The 19040-nt window shown below is 41.8% G+C and overlaps 1 protein-coding gene across 1 annotated transcript in view; it reads right to left on the bottom strand.

Moving 5' to 3' along the window:
• Positions 1-411: 411 nt before the first annotated feature.
• Positions 412-19040, bottom strand: part of KCNIP4 (potassium voltage-gated channel interacting protein 4) — a 591667-nt gene continuing 573038 nt past the window's right edge. Inside the window, exons 5-8 of the mRNA XM_075568647.1 lie at positions 7154-7261; positions 4300-4404; positions 3145-3207; positions 412-1644 (exon numbers count right to left, since the gene is read on the bottom strand). Of these exons, the coding sequence (XP_075424762.1) occupies positions 1597-1644; positions 3145-3207; positions 4300-4404; positions 7154-7261 (324 nt within the window). The 3' untranslated portion in view covers positions 412-1596. The remainder of the gene's footprint in view (positions 1645-3144; positions 3208-4299; positions 4405-7153; positions 7262-19040) is intronic.

The following is a 19040-nucleotide window of genomic DNA, read 5'->3' as shown; positions in this document are numbered from 1 at the left end:
CTTCAGCACAGGTGGCTCAATCAGAAGCGCAGTCAATGACTGAACCTCTGAAGCAGGAACTGATTGAGCCACCCTTGCTGAAGCTGGGATATCTTGAAAACCCGGATCTGCTGGGGGGCTTGAGGACTGGGGGTTAATTACCTCTACACTAAGCATTGCAAAGTACCTTTTTGGCTCAAAATTGACATACAATATCCTAGTTAAAAAATTGCACTTGTGTATATATATGTACTGTATTAACCTGAAATATCTCCATCTGCGGCATCAACGTAATTTTTCTTTTTGATTCATTTTGGGGCGCACTGAAATGGATTGCATTAGGCAACAGATGTAAATGGTATGTACTTATAAAACAAATCTGTGCTCCAAAATAAAGGAGAAAGTGCATTAAAACCATTCAACTTGGCAAAAAGCTTAAAAAGGTCAGTTTTTATTATTCTATATGTATTTATCGCAGCACGGATGTTTCATTTAACAGGTTAACAATTTTTTTAAACATTATGGCTATTATTAGAGTGACCATATTTTTCCCGGGATAAAAACGGGACATTCGCGCTTGTTCAGTCGTCGCGGGCTGTTTGTACATGTGCAGTCGTGAGGGGCCGTTCGCGCATGTGCAGCCAGCGCGGAGCAATCGCGCATGCGTGGCTGGTGCGGGCCATTCGCACATGCGTGGCCGGCGATTGCTGATCGAGCATGTGCGGCCAGGATGTCTGGTCACCCTAGCTATTATAAATAATATTACACTAATCATTTGTATTTATGAACACTGGTTATAAATAAGAAAATACACATCATTCTGTTTTAATATATACTGTATCAATCAGATATTCAACATGGTGCAATGCGGCAAAATTCATTTCAAACAATGAACTATGGGGCTTATTCTGTAAGCTGAGATAGCGCCGATTTGTCGTTCTCGCACGGAAAGCCCCATTGACCTCAATGGGATCTATCATGCAATAGCACGGGATCTGCGCTATCGTAGCTTACAGAATAGGCCTCTTTGCATCAAGTAGGGATGTATGAAGAATTAATATGTACAAAGCACATTTTAGGAAGAGTTTTTACTACTTTTTAGCACAAAGTTTGATGCGCAATAAAAATTCAAATATGATCTTAGTACATAGGCCCTGAAGACCCCTACAGCAATTACTTTACCTCCAGCCTCCTTATAGACTTTTGGTGTATATGCTTTATAAAAAGGAATAAGATAGCCAGTATTGACTGGCCTGTATTTTCATACTCAAAATAAATACCATTCCATATGAAATAATTACACATGGCTGTTTTTAAAGATGTTGAATAAGCAATACATTTATGATATGTGCTAGTATTGCACTGCTTTTCAAACCAAGACAAAATAAAATCAGGACTTTGGAAGTATTACGTAAAATACACTTAAAAAGAACTTGGAACCACCAAACATCATGAAATCCGATTTTTGGAAGGCATCATAAAAAAGCTATTTTGCATAATATATGAATCGGTACAGAGCTGAACAGTCTATTTATGGTAAGATGGAAATTGCAGCTTCAAATTATTGTCAACAATACTGTAGATAAAATGTCTGTTCTTTATGGCTGTGCACACGTGCTAAATCACATTTTCAAACAGCTGCATAGAGCACATGATATTTTCATCCTGTAAAAAAAAAAAAAAAGAAGAATATTTAGGTTAGAATTACAATTGCAGCAATAAGTTATTATTAGTTGTGTTAGAAACAGAGTGTTTGCCTTTGTGATGGAAGAATTATACCATTTTCCTTTTGCTATGAAAAATAGTAGCAATATTTAAAATAAAAATGTAACCTTATGTGAACTATCAAAAGGACCTATGTATTAATAAGGGGTGCACCACGGAAGATAAAGTATATACGAGTGAGAAAAATATATCCCAAGAGGGGATATGGAGATCTTCCAAAATAGGGCACACTTTGATATATAGGAAGGTAGAATGGCCTTTAAAGGTCAAGTTGTGTACCTTGCACTACACCAATAATGAAGTGGGGAACCAATAAATTGGGACATGTGTGATAACGGAACAAAAACTGCAATAAAGGGTGTGGAGGTGGTGCTGGCAGGGATGGGGTTAATGATGAACAAAGAAAAGAAAGAAAGCTCCCTATTAGCCGCACAAAAGAACACCTATGCCTATATTAAAAGTTACTATTTATTAATAAATGATTAAAATCTATTTATTGCAGCAAAAACTAACGTGAACCAAAGTGATTAAAATAAATTTAAATTTTGCTTCTTTTCTTTGTTCACACTTTGATATATGAACATACAAACAATCATTTAATTCACAATAGACAAAGAACGTACAACACTAAAAATATTTAATGAAATCTAAATCAGTGAGAGCAGAGACAGACACCTAACAATATTAGTGTTACCGACAGGAGAAAATTGTATCTGGGGGGAGGTTAATTGTATCTGGAGGGGTAGTAGTGGTAATTGTATCTGGGGGTTTGTGTAGTGGTGTAGGTATTTGGGGGGTAGTGGTGTCTGTATTTGGGGATATTGTGTGTTTTTCTGGGGGGGGAATTGTGTGTATGTGTGGCAAGAGGAGGAGGGGGAAATAAGTGAGAGAGGGTAATTGAGTGGTAGCAGATGGGGGGAGAGTGAGAAAAGAGGGGGGGAGGAATACACCTGCACTTGTCCCTGGCCTTCAGTCAGCGTATTTAAACCCTCCCTTCCTGTTTGTCAGTTCCTGTCCATGCTGGTCTTACCTGTTTCAGACCCTGATCTGGGCCCCTGATCTCATTCCTGCCTCTGTCCCTGCTGCCTGTTACCAGACTTCTGCATGCGGCCCCTACTACTTTACCTTACTACGTGTCCTGCTGTTCCAGCTACAGGGATCCATACCTCCAGTAGCATGCTCATGACAAACTTGACGTACCTGGACTCAAGTATGAAACCTTGTTCCTGTAACCATATTTGCTATGCATGGATGTTTCTTTTCAGCCTTCTATCCAAACAGCTACAGTATTTAGTGCTCCTATTTCCATTGCTCAAACTGCATTAGTTAACAAATTATATTTGTTGCTATTGTGCAATTAATAAAATATCAATTTTATCCTTATACGTTTGATGAAGAAGTACGCTAACAATTCTCTCTTCAGTTTTTGGGAATACTTACTTTTTGGCAGCTCTCTATGAATTCATCTATAGTGACCACTCCATCCTTATTTATGTCCATCTTCTGTTAAAAATAAATATATATACATGTGACAAAACAAAAATTACAGCGCCAGACAAGTATTAAACGGTCAATATCAGTGAAGCAATAAGCACCACATAATAATACCAAAATGACAAACCACAAGAGACATACAGACATACACCATATAAGACAAGGAACAAAGGGGTGGAAAAAGGGATTGACACAAATGAAAAAATGGGGGAAGGGGAAAAGGAAGCCAAATTAAAATGATAAACCTTGTAAATGAAATAAAATGAAAATAATAAAGAATACTAGAACTCCCAGACAGCAATCCGCAGGATCAACCACCTTCCTCGATACGTCTACAAAACAAAAAGGGACAGCGCGGGCTCCATAGTGTAAATAGTAAATGGTTTATTATCACAATGCTAAAATCAGTTCACTCACAGAATCTCAGTAGAAAAAACGCCTTGGATAGAAGATCTGGAATCCTGTATTTCATCTGCCGGTACGGAGCTTGCAGCTGGCGGTTAGAAACGTGCTTTGATCTCCCGTACGCACAGTCGGATGACTTTAAAGATGTGCGTCCCCACTATAGTCCCCCTGCACAGCGGTATCCGCACTTCTGGTTCTGCTTTACTGAATTCACTTCCCTTCCGTGATAGTCAGTAGGGACAGGTTCCAGGCTGAGCTACAAGAGCGTAATCATCCTACGCGTTTCATCGCTAGAGTAACGGCGACTTTGTGGAAAGCAGAACCAGAAGTGCAGATACCGCTGTGCTGGGGGACTATAGTGGGGACGCACATCTTTTAAGTAATCCGACTGTGCGTACGGGAGATCAAAGCACGTTTCTAACCGCAAGCTGCAAGCTCCGTACCGACATATGAAATACAGGATTCCAGAGCTTCTGTCCAAGGTGTTTTTTCTACTGAGATTCTGTTAGTGAACTGATTTTAGCACTGTGATAATAAACCATTTACTATTTACACTATGAAGCCCACGCTGTCCCTTTTTGTTTTGTGTATATATATATATATATATATATATATACACACATATGTATTTATGTGTTTCTCCGACCAATTAAGTTGACATACAATATTATTTGTTGCTTTTCAATAAATTCCTACCTGGAAAAAGTTTTCCACATGTTGTTTCGGTGTTTCCGCTCTAAGAACAGGATAAGTAGATTTCCCCATCATATCATAAATTGCTTTCATTATGTCAAGCATCTCCTAAAAAATAAAAATAAAAAAATACATTTCATTTTAGGACACCCCAAAAAAGGTTATGAATGTAGTTGTAATTTTTTTTTTTATGTTGTGACTTTTTTGCAAAACTTTCAAATAAAATATTATTTAACTTCTTTATTGTTGCTGTATTTACTTGATTACTTTATACACGCATACAGATGCACATAGACATTATTGCCCCTGGTAATGCAATATGTTTTATATATGGTTTTCTATTTAAGTATTGTTTAGCGGATATACTGTTACTTTCACAGTTACCTGGTTGGGGTGACATTAAAAAGGGTTTGAGGGGAGTAGGCTGCTGGTCGCATACAGACAGGGCTAGTCAGGCCACCGGGGGTCAGAGAAATCCCAGATAAGATGCAAGGGCATTGGTCTTCCACATAGGAGACGAACAAGGCTCCCCGAGGGCATCGTGGATGGGCGGCAGAGGAGAGGTCCCACCCCCCCTCCTATCCCCTTTTGCTTTTTGTTTCTTAGTTGTTCATAAACCTATCTGATTGATGCTGTAAGGTAGAATTGGTTCAATACACAGTTATGTTACTTCTGGAAGGCTTGTTAAAGGAAAGGCAGTGATATATTTTCAATGACAGTTCTGTATATGCAATGATATGTTTGGAATGAAAACAAACTCAATAAAAATTGAAGTTACAAAAAAAAAAAAGGGGGCTCTGAAAATTAATTTAACATAATATTGCAGCCATTTCGTAAAAGAGCAATAGGGACTTTCCTGAGGAAAATAGTTGGTTTCAACTCTGCAATTCTGTACAATTTATACATCTTGTTACATATTCATGGGCTATTCAATAAGCTACAAATTTACATATCGCCTGGAAAGCCAGAATCACGCCTCCCTCTAGGAGCTGAAATAGATGTTTTACTGGACAGGAGATAGAGACACAAGCCCATCTTTTATAAAGTTTAATATTGCCAAATTGCTCTTTATAGGAGAGAGAGACACACAGAGACACACAGAGACACACAGAGACACACAGAGACACACAGAGACACACACACAGAGAGAGAGAGAGAGACACCAAGACACACCTTGCAGCCCATTGACTTGAATGAGGTGTAAGGTATTTTTATTCCATTGAAGGAATGTGTTTTATGACCAAAGACTTCTTAGGAAATATGACCCCATACTGTATGTCTTTCTTTTATTTACAAACGTTAGTATTTTTCTTGTAGGACATACTGTATGGTTTTATTGGACCACCCTAGTCCTGCTTGGAATTCAAAACTGAAAAGTGTATGTAACTGTAAGAGGCTTGATTCTGTGTCATCCTTATCTGAGTCTATCTTATCTATATCATTTCTTATGTTAGGTTTGATTTGATACAGATTAGGTCATCTGTGTCAAACTTTAAAATGGTCCAAGGAGTGATGATGCGCCTTATTGGACTTTATATCAATAGAGGGGAATGGTTGTAAATTGAACTGTATAACTGTACTCTGTTTTAATTTGTTCAGAACAATCTTATTGTTGGGCCAAAGGATAAGAATATATCTAGTGCTCATACTTCAAGAGGAAGAAATAAGTGACTGACTGGCTGCACTTTTGGGAATTGGGTGACATCGAAAATTAGAGTTTGGAGTACTTAATTTTTTATCTCTGCTAGAAATTAGGCAAAGACTTGATCTTCAGAAATGCATCTTTGGATGCACGGGTATGGGGTATATGAAGTATATACAATTTCCTACCTCTCTGTAAAAAAGTTGGGTTAATATTTTGTTAGTACCGGCAGTTAGACTGTTCATATCCACGAATATATTACTTCTTAGCTATTGTACTATAAGAGACCTGTGCAGAGGTATGCAATGGAGACCGTTTAAAGTGAAACTAAAATGAGGCTTTATTGCGCGTGTTCTTTTAACACAGCAAAACAACAATATAAATAAAAGAAAGGCCTACTCCGGTTTGGAGAATTTCTACACATTTAGTCCAGCCCCTGGGTGGATATCTAAGCTAATTACAACCCCCAAATATTTATATTTATATTCACACACACACACATACGCACACACGCACGCACGCACACACATGCACACACCAGTCCCATAATTATCTGTTTCTTGTAGCTGTAGGGGTAGGCCTCTCTGCTCTCCTGGGTCTGCACCCTTGTGTGCTATGGCAATGTCGGAGTCCAGGTTTAGAGGTCTTGTCCACTTTGTCTTGCTGTCAGCCTGCAGTCCTTATGCAGCTCAAGACATCTGTTGTTCCCCAGGTCAGCCCAGTTATGGGCTAGGGGAATCTCTGCTCTGTCCTTCCTTGTGTCAGCCCTAATTGTGAGCTAAGGAATCCTCATTCCTGTGTCTCACATGACTCTATATCAAAGAGCTCTGATTAGGCAGGTGGAGTCTGGTTGATTGCCTGCTGCATAACACCAGCTCCCTGATGGATTTAGAGGCATTTTCTTTAACAGGGATAAGTCCCTGTTACATGTACTTTTTCTTATTTGTATTTTATCGGCTGTATCCTGTGTTTTCTTATAGTTTATTATAATAAACATTTAAAAACACTAGCTCAATTGTTATTTCTGGGAATCCAGTTCCAATATACTATACTGTAATCACAAGGTTGGTTCAGAACTTTAAAGTGTTCCACAACTTTGTATATGTTTAAACACGGCTAGCTATTGTAGAGGAAACAATTAAAATATTAGCCAACTGACCTATTATCTACCATGTTTTTACATTTGCTGTATAAAATAATTTAAAAAAATCTTACCTCTTTAGTTATATACCCATCTTTATTGATATCATATAAATTAAAAGCCCAGTTGAGTTTTTCCTGTATTGTCCCTCGTAGCAAAGTAGAGAGACCCATAACAAAGTCCTATAAAATGAAAAAAAAAAGTTCTCTTTTCTATATTGTAACTTATATAGGCGTATATACGGTAACACATAATTACAGTGGACGTGGAAAATAAAACACAAAAGAAAATAGGAGAGTGAAGTTTTTATTAAAGAAGACGAAATAGAGAATTAAAGTAAAGTGATATTAGCAAAATACATAGGAAAATAAATGGTATGTTAAGTTGTGTGTGATGTACGTACATGGGCTTAAATGGACATTACTCAGGATTCTAGTGCATTTCATTTAAACATTACATCATCATCTTATGGTTCGGCAAATAAAGACACTATACTGTGGGGGCGATTCAGTAAGCTCCCATGCGGGGCATTGCACCCTCATCCAGCGTTAAATGGCATTGACTTGAATGCCATTTAAGTTATGGGCACTAATCGGTGGAACGGGGTGTACTCATGTACTGCATTAGAGCTACATGAATCCTGGCATGGAAAAACGTAAGTACCGACTTACTCACTTATTACTGAAACATCACACTGTACTTCCGCGCGCACCAGTTGGAGAGAGAGAGGCTCTGTGTGGGGCGAGGTAGCAGCTGAGGAGATCTGGGGCATGGCGGTGGTTACCAGAGGCCGGGCCCAGCTGCCAGGCCTCTGGTTGCCACCGCTGGGCCTTGGCTCCTTGCTATCCTCAGCTGCTGCCTCCTCTTCTCTCTCTCAAACTTGGATGCACCAGAAGTAAATTTACAAGAGAAATATTGCCCTATGATGCACTCTACCTCTACTAATAATCAAAATAATAACATTTTATTAGATCAAAAAGACACAAAACATAATAATTAAAACCTAATTCAGCGTTGGTGTGTCCCTAAGTAAATCTTTTCCAATGACTTCAGAAATACCAGTTGCTGTATTCCCTATCAGTAGATCAGCCTCAGCCATAATAGGATATATCAGACATGGTGTAACAATACTGCTCAATGTGCTAAGCAAGTAAACAAAGCTGCTGTATTGTGCCAGTAAAAGACACCTACTCTCTGTGGATGTCTATTGTTCATATTAAGTGCCCATTTATGCATTCTGACATTTTGATTCCACCATTATCTGTAGAATTTATGCAATATTATCTAGTAGATATAAAATTATTTGACAATCACTTTCAGCCTCATAGTGTAATGCTTACTCCTATTGAGCCAGTGTTTTAATAGGGTGAGAGTCTACCCCATTTGTTATACTCCCTACATAACAAGTATAAGCTCAGGGATAATTATAATGTTACCACTTTGTGCACCTGCTACTCGATGAGAGCTTAATGGTATCTGCTGAGGGGTATGATATAACTACATTCATTCATGAGGTTGTCTCTGCGAAGCCAATATCTACCATTTACCGGAATACTGATAGTTAGTATCAACAGTTTGTTGCCTGGCTAATTCTAGTGGTTACCTCTGTCCCACTCGCACGCCGACGTCATAACCCGACGCAGGTTTCGTTCACGGACAGAACTTCTTTGGGGGTGGGCGGGTCTCTCTTGCATCAGCTTTTTATTCCCCAAGGTTGCCATGGTAACATTTATGTTTGGAGTAGCTGTTGAATGCAGCCGCAATCAGCATATGCCATTATTCTAAGCCGCGCCTCCAAACCTTTATGCAGTGACGTGAAGTCTGGGGAGTTACTGCTATACAAATACCTTGGATTGCCTAAAAACCCGATCTAATGTATCCTAAACAGTATTTAGCACTCTGTGATTGCTGAGGAATAAATAGAGACTACCCCTAAAATAACGGAAAACAATTTTCCATAAGGTTAAAAAGTTAAAAGAGAGAGAGAGAGAGTGGTTATGATTGATATCCGGAAACATAATCTTCATATACTCATAAATCATCAACTTTATGATGTTCTTAGATGTATGTTTTACACGTTATCACATAGCTGAATACTATTTATTCCCCTACAGCCAGGGTGGGCAACCCTGTCGCCATTCGCCACTTGTGGCGAATTGGCAGTGAAACGGTGGCGAATGGAGCCTCCTCCCTCCCCCTCTCCCTTTTCCTAATACCTAGTAAACCTCCGGGTGGTGAGGGCAGTCCGCTGACGTCACTCATGACATGCTGTCTGCCGCCTATGCGGACAGTCTGGCGATCCGCCACACAAGCACTCAGCTGTTACTAAGGGAATCCCGAGCCTGGCGCTTCTCCGTGCTCTGATGGCCAGATACCAGTGCAGCACTCAGCTGTTAGGAGGGGAAATCCCCTACCCTGTGCGCACTCAGCTGTAAGCAGGGAAATCCCCTACCCGGTCTTCTCCCTGCTCGCACTCAGCTGTTAGGAAGGGAAATCCCCTACCTGGTGCTTCTCCCTGCTCGCACTCAGCTGTTGGCAGGGGAAATCCCCTACCGGCGCGTCTCCTTTCCTGGACGGCCAGCTACTAGTGCACGGAGAGCTGAGAGATACTTCCCCCCACCCCCACTTGTCTGACCTCTAGGTACCTAAGCAGAGCCTGAGGCAAGTATACTACCAGGACTGTGCTGCTGTAGAGTTACTAACCTCCATTCTATCAGGGAATACCTACCCTCCCTATCCTGGCTGTCCACTGTTTATCCCATACTCTGCAACTGCATCAGCCTGACAATACTCATAACTGGATCTAAAAGGGTTTTTACATTCAGCCCTTGCTGAACATGTCCTCTCCTGCTGCCCAGATCCCCACTCATGCTGCCTTCATGCTCCCAGACCACCCCCTCTCAGGCTGCCCAGATCCTCCCAGACTGCCCTGACCCTCCACTTTCACGCTGCCTTGACCCTCCCCTCTCGCACTGCCCTGACCCTCCCCTCTTGCGCTGCCCTGACCCTCCCCTCTCATGCTGCCCTGACCCTCCCCTCTCGTGCTGCACTGACCCTCCCCTCTCGCGCTGCCCTTATCTTCCCCTCTCACGCTGCCCTCATCATCCTCTCTCACGCTGCCCTCATCATCCCCTCCCATGCTGCCCTCAGCATCCCCTCCCATGCTGCCCAGACCACCCCCCTCCCCCACAGCTGCACCAAGCCTGCCCACACCGGCATCCACCCTGCCCCCACTGCTGCTGCGGAGTTACCCCCTCTCAACGCCACAGTTCCCCTGCCCTACGCCCCGCGCGTTATGCACCCTCCTATGTGCCCTACGCATAGGACGGGGGGGATCTTGATGATGAGAGGGACTGCTGAAAGGGCCTGGGGGAGATCTAGGGTGCTGGGGGGAGATGATGATGATGGGGGTTAAAGGAGATGGTGATGAGGGGGTGAGGTGATGATGATGAGGAGGGTAGTGGTGGTGGCGTGAGAGGAGGATGAAGAGGGGGTGAGAGGAGGAGGGGGGGAGAGGATGAGGGGGTTGCGGTGGGAGAATTTATAAACTTGTTCAAACAGTGTGTGGTTTAAAATTTTCGCATGCGCAACATAATACCTCAATTTTTACATGGTGTGGCTATTTTGACTTCTAATTCGCCACACCTGTGGCTACATTGAAAAATAGGTTGCCCACCCCTGCCCTACAGTACATAGGTGTTTGACGCATGTCAAGTTCTCAAGCATCATGAACATACAAAGGATGGTAAATTAACCTATATTCTGTCTGTTATGATACAACCATACATGTACTGTATACATAATTCATTGGTTAATCCTAAGTATTAGTGTTGGATAGATGTTATTCCAACACAGCTGACAAATGGATATAACTGTACTTGTGTAGAGAAAATAGCCATTTCTAGTTCAAATATGGTGAACTTGTCAGTAATACTGTAACTATTATGGTTATGAGTATATGCATAAGATCTTCATTATACCTTTAATGCTTATTCTGATTGTTTTTTTGTTGCTTGTCAAACATAGTAATAATATTGTTCATTATAGGATTTTTTTTTATCTAGTGCAATGGATTTCAGGAATTTCCTAATGGTATGTACTGTATACTGCGTGACCACTTTGTTCTAACTTTTTATACTGTACTTATTGTGCCATTGAGACGTTTACATTTGTCTCGCAGTTAAATTGGTTTAGATTTTTCATTTTAGGCAGATGTTCAGAATTTTAGATTTTTAATCTTTAAATCCTGAATGTCTTTGGATTTAAAATGCAGCCAGCTAAAGGAAGGCGGAGTACACAAAGCCTTCATTACGACCTCTGGGGGATAATGTTCCCATTGTGTAAATCCATTTGGCCCCTTTCCTGAGTAAAGCATTATCCAAGTCAACTTTTCTGATGCCCAAAGACACATGATCAATGCCTTGGAATGTTAAGTGTCCCGCTATAGGTGTATCTAAGTTGTTCTTAATAGTGCTCACATGTTCCAAAATACGTCGTCTAAGTTGACGTGATGTCTGACCGACATATTTAATTCCACATCTACATGTGGCCATGTAGATTACACCCATAGTTTTACAGTTTATAAAGCTCCTGATTTTATATATTTTGGTATTGTTATCAGAATTATAAGGGATGTAACAAAAGTTGCAAACGGGCTATCAAATTAGCAAAAATGTCAAATGAAACAAAGGATTGTAATAGAAAGTAAGATCAACTCTAAAAAGTTCTTAAAGTACCTTAATAACAAAACTATTTGTAGCCAGGTCACCTGATGGCTACTATTCTGCCCTTGGTCTGGCAGTAAACCCTGATACAATCAGGTTGCCAGTAGTTGATCTGGGGTTTTCCCCCTCCGAGGAGCTGCACTTGAGTGACAGCGGGTGGTGTTGTCATCAGGCCTGGGCATGACCAATCATGAGCCAGAGCTGCTGCCCTCCTCCTGGCTTTACTTAAGGGCAGTGCCGGCAGTTTGTAGTGCACCTTCCCCCACTGAGGAAGGCAGGTGACACAGTGGAAAGAAAGAACAAGGTGTGGACCGGCGCTTCCAAATTAGAATAAAGTGAACTGTGTCAAGTGAAATACTTATAAACGTGATGACTATAATAATAATAATAATAATAATAATAATAATAATAATAATAATAATAATAATAATAATAAATACAATACTTCAATCAGTGCAAACCCATCACCCCAAAAGGCAGGCAAAAAACACAGTGGAAAGGCTGAGATTGGGCCTTCTCCAGTCCTCTTCCCTCCGGGGGAGAGTGAGTGTGGACCATACCTCTGCCTCTGCTAGGGAGGCAGGGAAGAGCTAGGATGGCTGTGGGTGCCCTTGGCCTGTAGTAATAGCTGTGAGACTGTACAGAAGAGTAATAAACCGTTCCTGTTTACATATACCTCCTGCCTTGTACATGACCTTACTGGGGGAGAGGTAATAGTTCTACCATGGGGGACGACCTTCAGTTCCCTAGAGCCTACAGCAGATGGAAGCACTACACTGCTAAAGAGATATGTAGGGCATGAACCCCAGAAGCCTAGTCCTGTGTCCCCACTACCTTCGGCGGATGACGCAGCCCTCTTGATACCAGCAGGTATCATGAACCACATGACCAGTAATAGCCAAATCTCCCACTGGGTGGGGGAAACGCTGTTACATATTAAAATAGAGAATATAGGATCTTTCGGTGTGAGCTAAGTGGGCAAATTATGGGCGATAAGGAGAAGATATTAAATACATTCTTTCCCTCTGTATTTACCAAGGAGCAGTCAATTGCAACAGGAGGAAACCACAACCTCTATATTAACCAAAAATTGATTCACTGAGGAAGAAGTGCATAGGCGGATTGATAACATTTATGTAAATAAGGCATCTGGCCACAATACTTTGCACCGAAAGGTTCTTAATGAGCAAAGTTAAGTATTGGCCAAACCGTTATATTTAATATTCAAGGTCTCCATTTCCACAGGCTCAGTACCACAAGTCTGGCGTAAAGCCGACGTGGTACCTATATTTAAAAAGGGAGCTAGATCACAACCGATGAATTACAGATCTGTAAGCCTGACATCAATAGTAGGGAAGGTACTTGAAGGTATAGTATGGGATAATATTCAGGAAAACCTAATGGATAAAAAAATGACAGCACGGATTTATGAAGGATAGGTTGTGCCAAACTAACTGCATTAGTTTCTTTGAGGCGGTATACATTTAAACCAGGGTAATGCAGTTGATTAATCTACTTAGATTTTGCAAAGGCTTTTGATACAGTGCCACCCAATAGGTTAGTGTACATAATACAGGAAATTGGTCTCAGTAAAAATATTTGCACCTTGTTTGAAAACTGGTTGAAGGATAAACAGAGGGTTGTCATAACCTTTTCAGGTTGGGCTAAAATTGTGAGTGGAGTAACTCAAGGATTGGTACTGGGACCCATGCTTTTTAACTTGTTTATTAATGACCTTGAGGTTAGCATAGAGAGCAAAGTCTCCATCTTTGCTGATGACACTAAGTCATGCAGTAAAATCCGATAGAAAAAAATTGCCAGGATTTTTAAATCACCATTTTTGGCAGTGTTGCTATCACAGTATGCAGAAAGGCCCGAATACCAGTGATAACAACTTTTGCAGAAATGGCGAGTACCCGCCGGCAATAGAATCTGCTGTCTGACAAGGCCTTACCCGGCGAGTCCTATCTACCGTCTCTCCCTGCGCAAATCTCAATTTTTATAATAGTGTAGATAAGCAGGGGGTCTCAGGAGCAGAACCACATTGGTTTCAGGTCTGGGGACCCCCTGCTTCCCGAGATACAGGACGTTATCCCCTATGTTTTGGATTCCCACGGTCACGTGACGCAGGACATTTAAATGCATAGGAGATATCGGCACCCCATAACGGGGTCTGTATCTCAGGAAATCAGGGGGTCCCCAGACCTCGAATCAATGTAGTTCTGCTCTGGAGACCCCCTACTCATCTACACTAGTATTAAAAATGTAAACAATTTAAAAATTTGTTACAATAGCGGCTATCTGCTATTGTAATGAAGCTGCTTTAGTGTAATTAATGTAATTAATGTAATTTAATGTAAATGCCCTGGTTATTTCATGCGGACACTTTAAAAATGGCGTCTGTACCGGCAAAGAGTCCGCGTGATGTAACCGGGTGATTAAAATACCAGGGACTGTAACTTGGGAAGCAGGGTGTCCCTGAGGCTGAAATCAAAGCGGTTCAGCTCAGGAGACTCCCTGCTCCCATACACTATTAATAACAATTACATTAAAGCTGCTTCAATACCTTAGTGGATATCAGCTAAGGCAATGAAGGGGTTAAGCACCAGTGCCAGGCTTATTGTGGGTAGCGGGGGCGGGTGAAGGTGGTATTTGGCCCGTGATGGGTGTTTAGGCCTAGTACCGCCAACCCAGTCGAGGCACAAACTAGTCCATAACGATCACTCCACCGTGAATTCTACCTTTAACCAGGCAACATCCAGACGGCTCGTATTTCTCTACCTTTGATCCTAAATATTATCCCCTACATGTAGGACCAAATGTTTGGGGACACTCTCGGTCTACTCTCCCGCTCAACTCCTTTACCGGGTTAAAGGTCAAGGCAACAAAACATCCGAGCAGCGTCGTTCCCTGCATTGCCTCACTTTGTATTCTTTCCCTCCCTAAAGCAACAAGGGGCATTGTCCCCCTCACTTTCATCTTCATTAAATCCGCAACATATACCCTGCCTTTCTGCGGCTGAATGCCCTCCGCTTGTGGACAGATCTTGAATGCTGCGGCATCAAGTCCATGTCCCATCTCCCATGCTACAGTACCTAACCACTATGCGCTCCACCAAGAGAAACCACTGTGCTCCTTATAAGCCTCTCAAATAGTGTCCTGGTACTTAAAAAGTACTAAACAACTATGGGGAGCCTTCTCGCCTATTACACCTGCTAAGTTGACGAATGCCTCCAACCAGTTCCCAAATGTTTTCAATACCTTCTTTGTCTTTCTTCTTCCCATTACTTTCCCGTCTTAACCACCTTCTCCAACAAATTCTTATACCTCAGCTATAATATCCATATCTCTGCTTATTCACCTGTCCAAATTTTGTCTTTAGTGGCCTGCTCGCAAGGCATAAGTAACCCTCTTTAAAGCTGCAGTTCGATACTGTCACATCCGGCACTGCCTGCTTTGCTGGCACAACTTGGACCATGTCAGTGATGCCCAAAGCCTCACAACCTCCGCTCCCGGGACTTACACCCAATATGCCAGTGCAAACAGCTATCGAAGTCTGGGGACTAGGGGCCCATGCTGCTGACACTGGAATATTTGGCCTGGATAGTACTCCCGGGAGGGATAACAACACCCTACTCTGCTAGGACTAACCACTTCCTTGGGCCTAATGACAAAACTTGCCTCCAAAGGGTTTTTGAGAGATGTATTTCCCAGGGATTTGCTGCCTCGATCCAGTTCCACCTCCTGGTGCCTGATGGGCATACCCCTTGTGGGCTGCTGGAGCCTTGCTCTGCTCCCCCTCCCTTTGTGTGCTTCTTTGATTTTGCTGCCCTCTAGCCACTTGCAGTATCCCCAGGGCTCAGGAGGTCCAGGGGTTGGGACCTCCGATGGGTATGATGCTCCTCCAAACCCACCCCCACTGTGACTTCAAGGGTTATGCTTGCCCCAGTACTACCGCCGACCTTCCTCCGACATCCTGCAGGGGGCTGTCAGGGATCTCAGCAGCTCATGGAGCCAGCCTGCTCTGTGCTGATCCGCTCCTTTGCTGATCTACACTAGCAGCCATGCTTGCTCCTCTGCCGGTGGGGGGCAGGCACCTCCACTGACCGGGGCGATCCTCCCCGCAGCATCACCTGAACTCCACTTTGGACCTATTACTTGCTGCTGGTGAAACTGAAAGGGACAGCAACAAGGGCAGAACCTTTTGTGGAGGTGGGCCGGGGATGAGAGAGGTAAGTCACAAGGCAACAGCCCCTTTAGTAACCTCTCACTCTTCTTTCTCCCCCCCTAATGCATCACTCCATGGCCACTCGGGCAAAATTCATGCTTCCCTTCCCCTAATAGGTTGCAGATTTCTTTATACATCATTGACAACAGTTTAGAAAACATACAAAAAGATAACTCGATTTACAAAAATGTTACAATGATCTGGCGTTTGGACAGCAGTGCTGTCTCTGTCTACTGGCGTTCTCAGTTCATATTCTCAAAATGAAAATAAATGTATCCATTGATGCACTGGAGTACCTGTTACATCTCAAGGTTATTTTGATCAATTGAATGTCAACATCAATGACAGAATGAAAGAGAAAGGGATTGAAGAGATGAAATGGACGATTGATACAGAAAACGCAGCACGGCTCTTTGCAAAGTGATAGATTTAATTCTGGTTCATACTTAATCCATTAATGAATCTCCTCTACTTTAAAGGGTAAAAGGGGACGATAGACAGCACTCTGATAGTGTTAAATTTATGCAATTGCAGGGTGCACGGAGCAAAAGGGGACCCTTATTCCCCTGTTTAGTACTAACAAATCTACGTAAGTACCAGCACTCACTGTCTAATAGCTAAATGATGAAAACAGTTGAAATGCAGAATAAACATTTAATAATAAAACGAACCAAAAATAAATCAAATATGTTTGCAGAAACCAGTATCACAAATGGGCATGTCACAAAGTGAGGGGTGGGGGGAGGGGGGGAAAGGAAAAGGGGAAAAAAAAAAACCATGAAACACAAGGAATATACACAAAAAACGGAGAACGGCAAGTATGCTAGGGGGGCGACGTTTCGAGGGACTACCTCTTTATCTGGCCCATTCCCCCTGGTCCAAAAGGTCCCAGAGGTACTTCCCTAAGCCTCCCTTCCCCTATAACTGGTCAAATTAGACACCCCTGAAAATAGATTGCAAACATACAGTGTAGGCTAAATACAACTAAACAGCTACAGGGCAGCAAGAATCCACTAAAGTTAATGCCAGTAGTTCAAGTACCACAAGAAACTGTGGGCAATGGTACAGTACAGGCTGAACACAGCTTGCAAGAAAGCAGCTTGCAAAGAAACACTAGGAGTCCACAACAGTCAATGAAAGGTTAATGGGAATAGCAAATGAAGACAGTAATCAAACCCTCTGGCTCTGCTCCTTGTGCTCGTGTGGAGTGCTGTTGTGGACTCCTGGTGCTTCTTTGCAAGCTGCTTTCTTGCAAGCTGTGTTCAGCCTTTACTGTACCATTGCCCACAGTTTCTTGTGGTACTTGAACTACTGGCATTGACTTTAGTGGAATCTTGCTGCCCTGTAGCTGTTTAGCTGTATTTAGCCTACACTGTATGTTTGCTATCTATTTTCAGTGGTGTCGGATTTGACCAGTTATAGGGGATGGGAGGCATAGGGAAGTACCTCTGGGACCTTTTGGACCAGGGGGAATGGGCCAGATGAAGAGGTAGTCCCTCGAAACATTGCCCCCCTAGCATACTTGCCGTTCTCCGTTTTTTGTGTATATTCCTTGTGTTTTATGTTTTTTTTTTTCCCCTTTTTCTTTCCCCCCCCACCCCTCACTTTGTGACATGCCCATTTGTGATACTGGTTTCTGCAAACACATTTGATTTATTTCTGGTTCGTTTTATTATTAAATGTTTATTCTGCATTACAACTGTTTTCATCATTTAGCTATTAGACAGTGAGTGCTGGTACTTACGCAGATTTGTCTCCTCTACTTTAAAGTTCCACATCTCAAAATGTGACTCATATTGTAACTTTATAGTTGATGTACAGGTTCAGCTCTACCTAAACAAATATGCAGCCTTGTCAAGTGTCACACAATTTGCTTGAGTCTCAAGAATTAAGGCTTGAGGGTTCTCTTTCTTCCCCCTCTGTCGAAAAAGCCCTATTTGAGGGATTAGGTCTCAGGGTGTTATGAAATTTCACAGATTGATTTCCCATTTTTTTTTTAACCCTATAAAAGCATTGGGCAAATATACCATGAAACAGCAAAATACAAAAATAAAAATTTACGACAAATTTAGCAGACACAGTTAGGACAGTTTCACACATTTCTGCAAGTCATAACCCCACCACCATGAAATAACCCAGCTCCCAAGGCATCATAACCCCTCCGCTAAGATTAGTGACTCGCCCCCAATATCAGACACAGCCCATTTTCATGCCCCACAGTGGAGGACCCTAGACAGCACTGAATATATGGTAAATTAAATAGATTGAAAGGAAGCAAACATGAAAAGTAACTATACACAGATTAAAAAACATAGGAAACAATGGTGCCCACCTGTTACAGGTCCAATACATGCAAACCATAAAAGAGAAGGAATGACTCTTTATTATGTAACAAAAAAAGGGGGGAGCACATTAGCTTATTACAGAGAGGCTAATGGTAGGACATAATGTTCCAGGCCACAAACCCCTTTGTCAAACTGTGCACAGCATAACAAACCTGATGAAGGGACACTTGCTCTGATCTGTTGTTTTTTTCTGTCATTAGATGTATGATGATCTAATAAACCTCATGCATTTATTTTACTCTGTACTGTACAGTAATATTGTGTGCCACTGCACTTCTTTTATGTATTTAGTGAATTGGAAGCACAGAGCCATATAGCATATCACAATCCAGTTCAATATCAACTGAAATTATTTTGGGTTTTCACATGGATATAAAAAAAGTTGAACTTTAAAAACTGCAAAGCAATAGATGCTACATCATTAAAAAGGGAATAGTTTTTAAGCACAGCCTGCGGTGCTCATCTAACGTACATTATAATGCAGCACGGATTTTAATGTTGCACCAAAACAGGGACCTTTAAAAAAATGATAACATGTAATCTCTGCAGATATTACCTTACTTCAGTTGGTTAAAAAGGAAAATTACTGGAGGGTCGAACAACTAGATTTTACAATGGAATATGCGATAGGGATGAAAAAGAAAAAGTGAAGGCAATTCTGAAA

This window comes from Ascaphus truei, chromosome 1 (assembly GCF_040206685.1).
Source record: "Ascaphus truei isolate aAscTru1 chromosome 1, aAscTru1.hap1, whole genome shotgun sequence".
NCBI classification, from domain to species: domain Eukaryota; kingdom Metazoa; phylum Chordata; class Amphibia; order Anura; family Ascaphidae; genus Ascaphus; species Ascaphus truei.
Note: the sequence above shows the minus strand (reverse complement) of the source record. Positions and strands in the feature narration are given on the sequence as shown.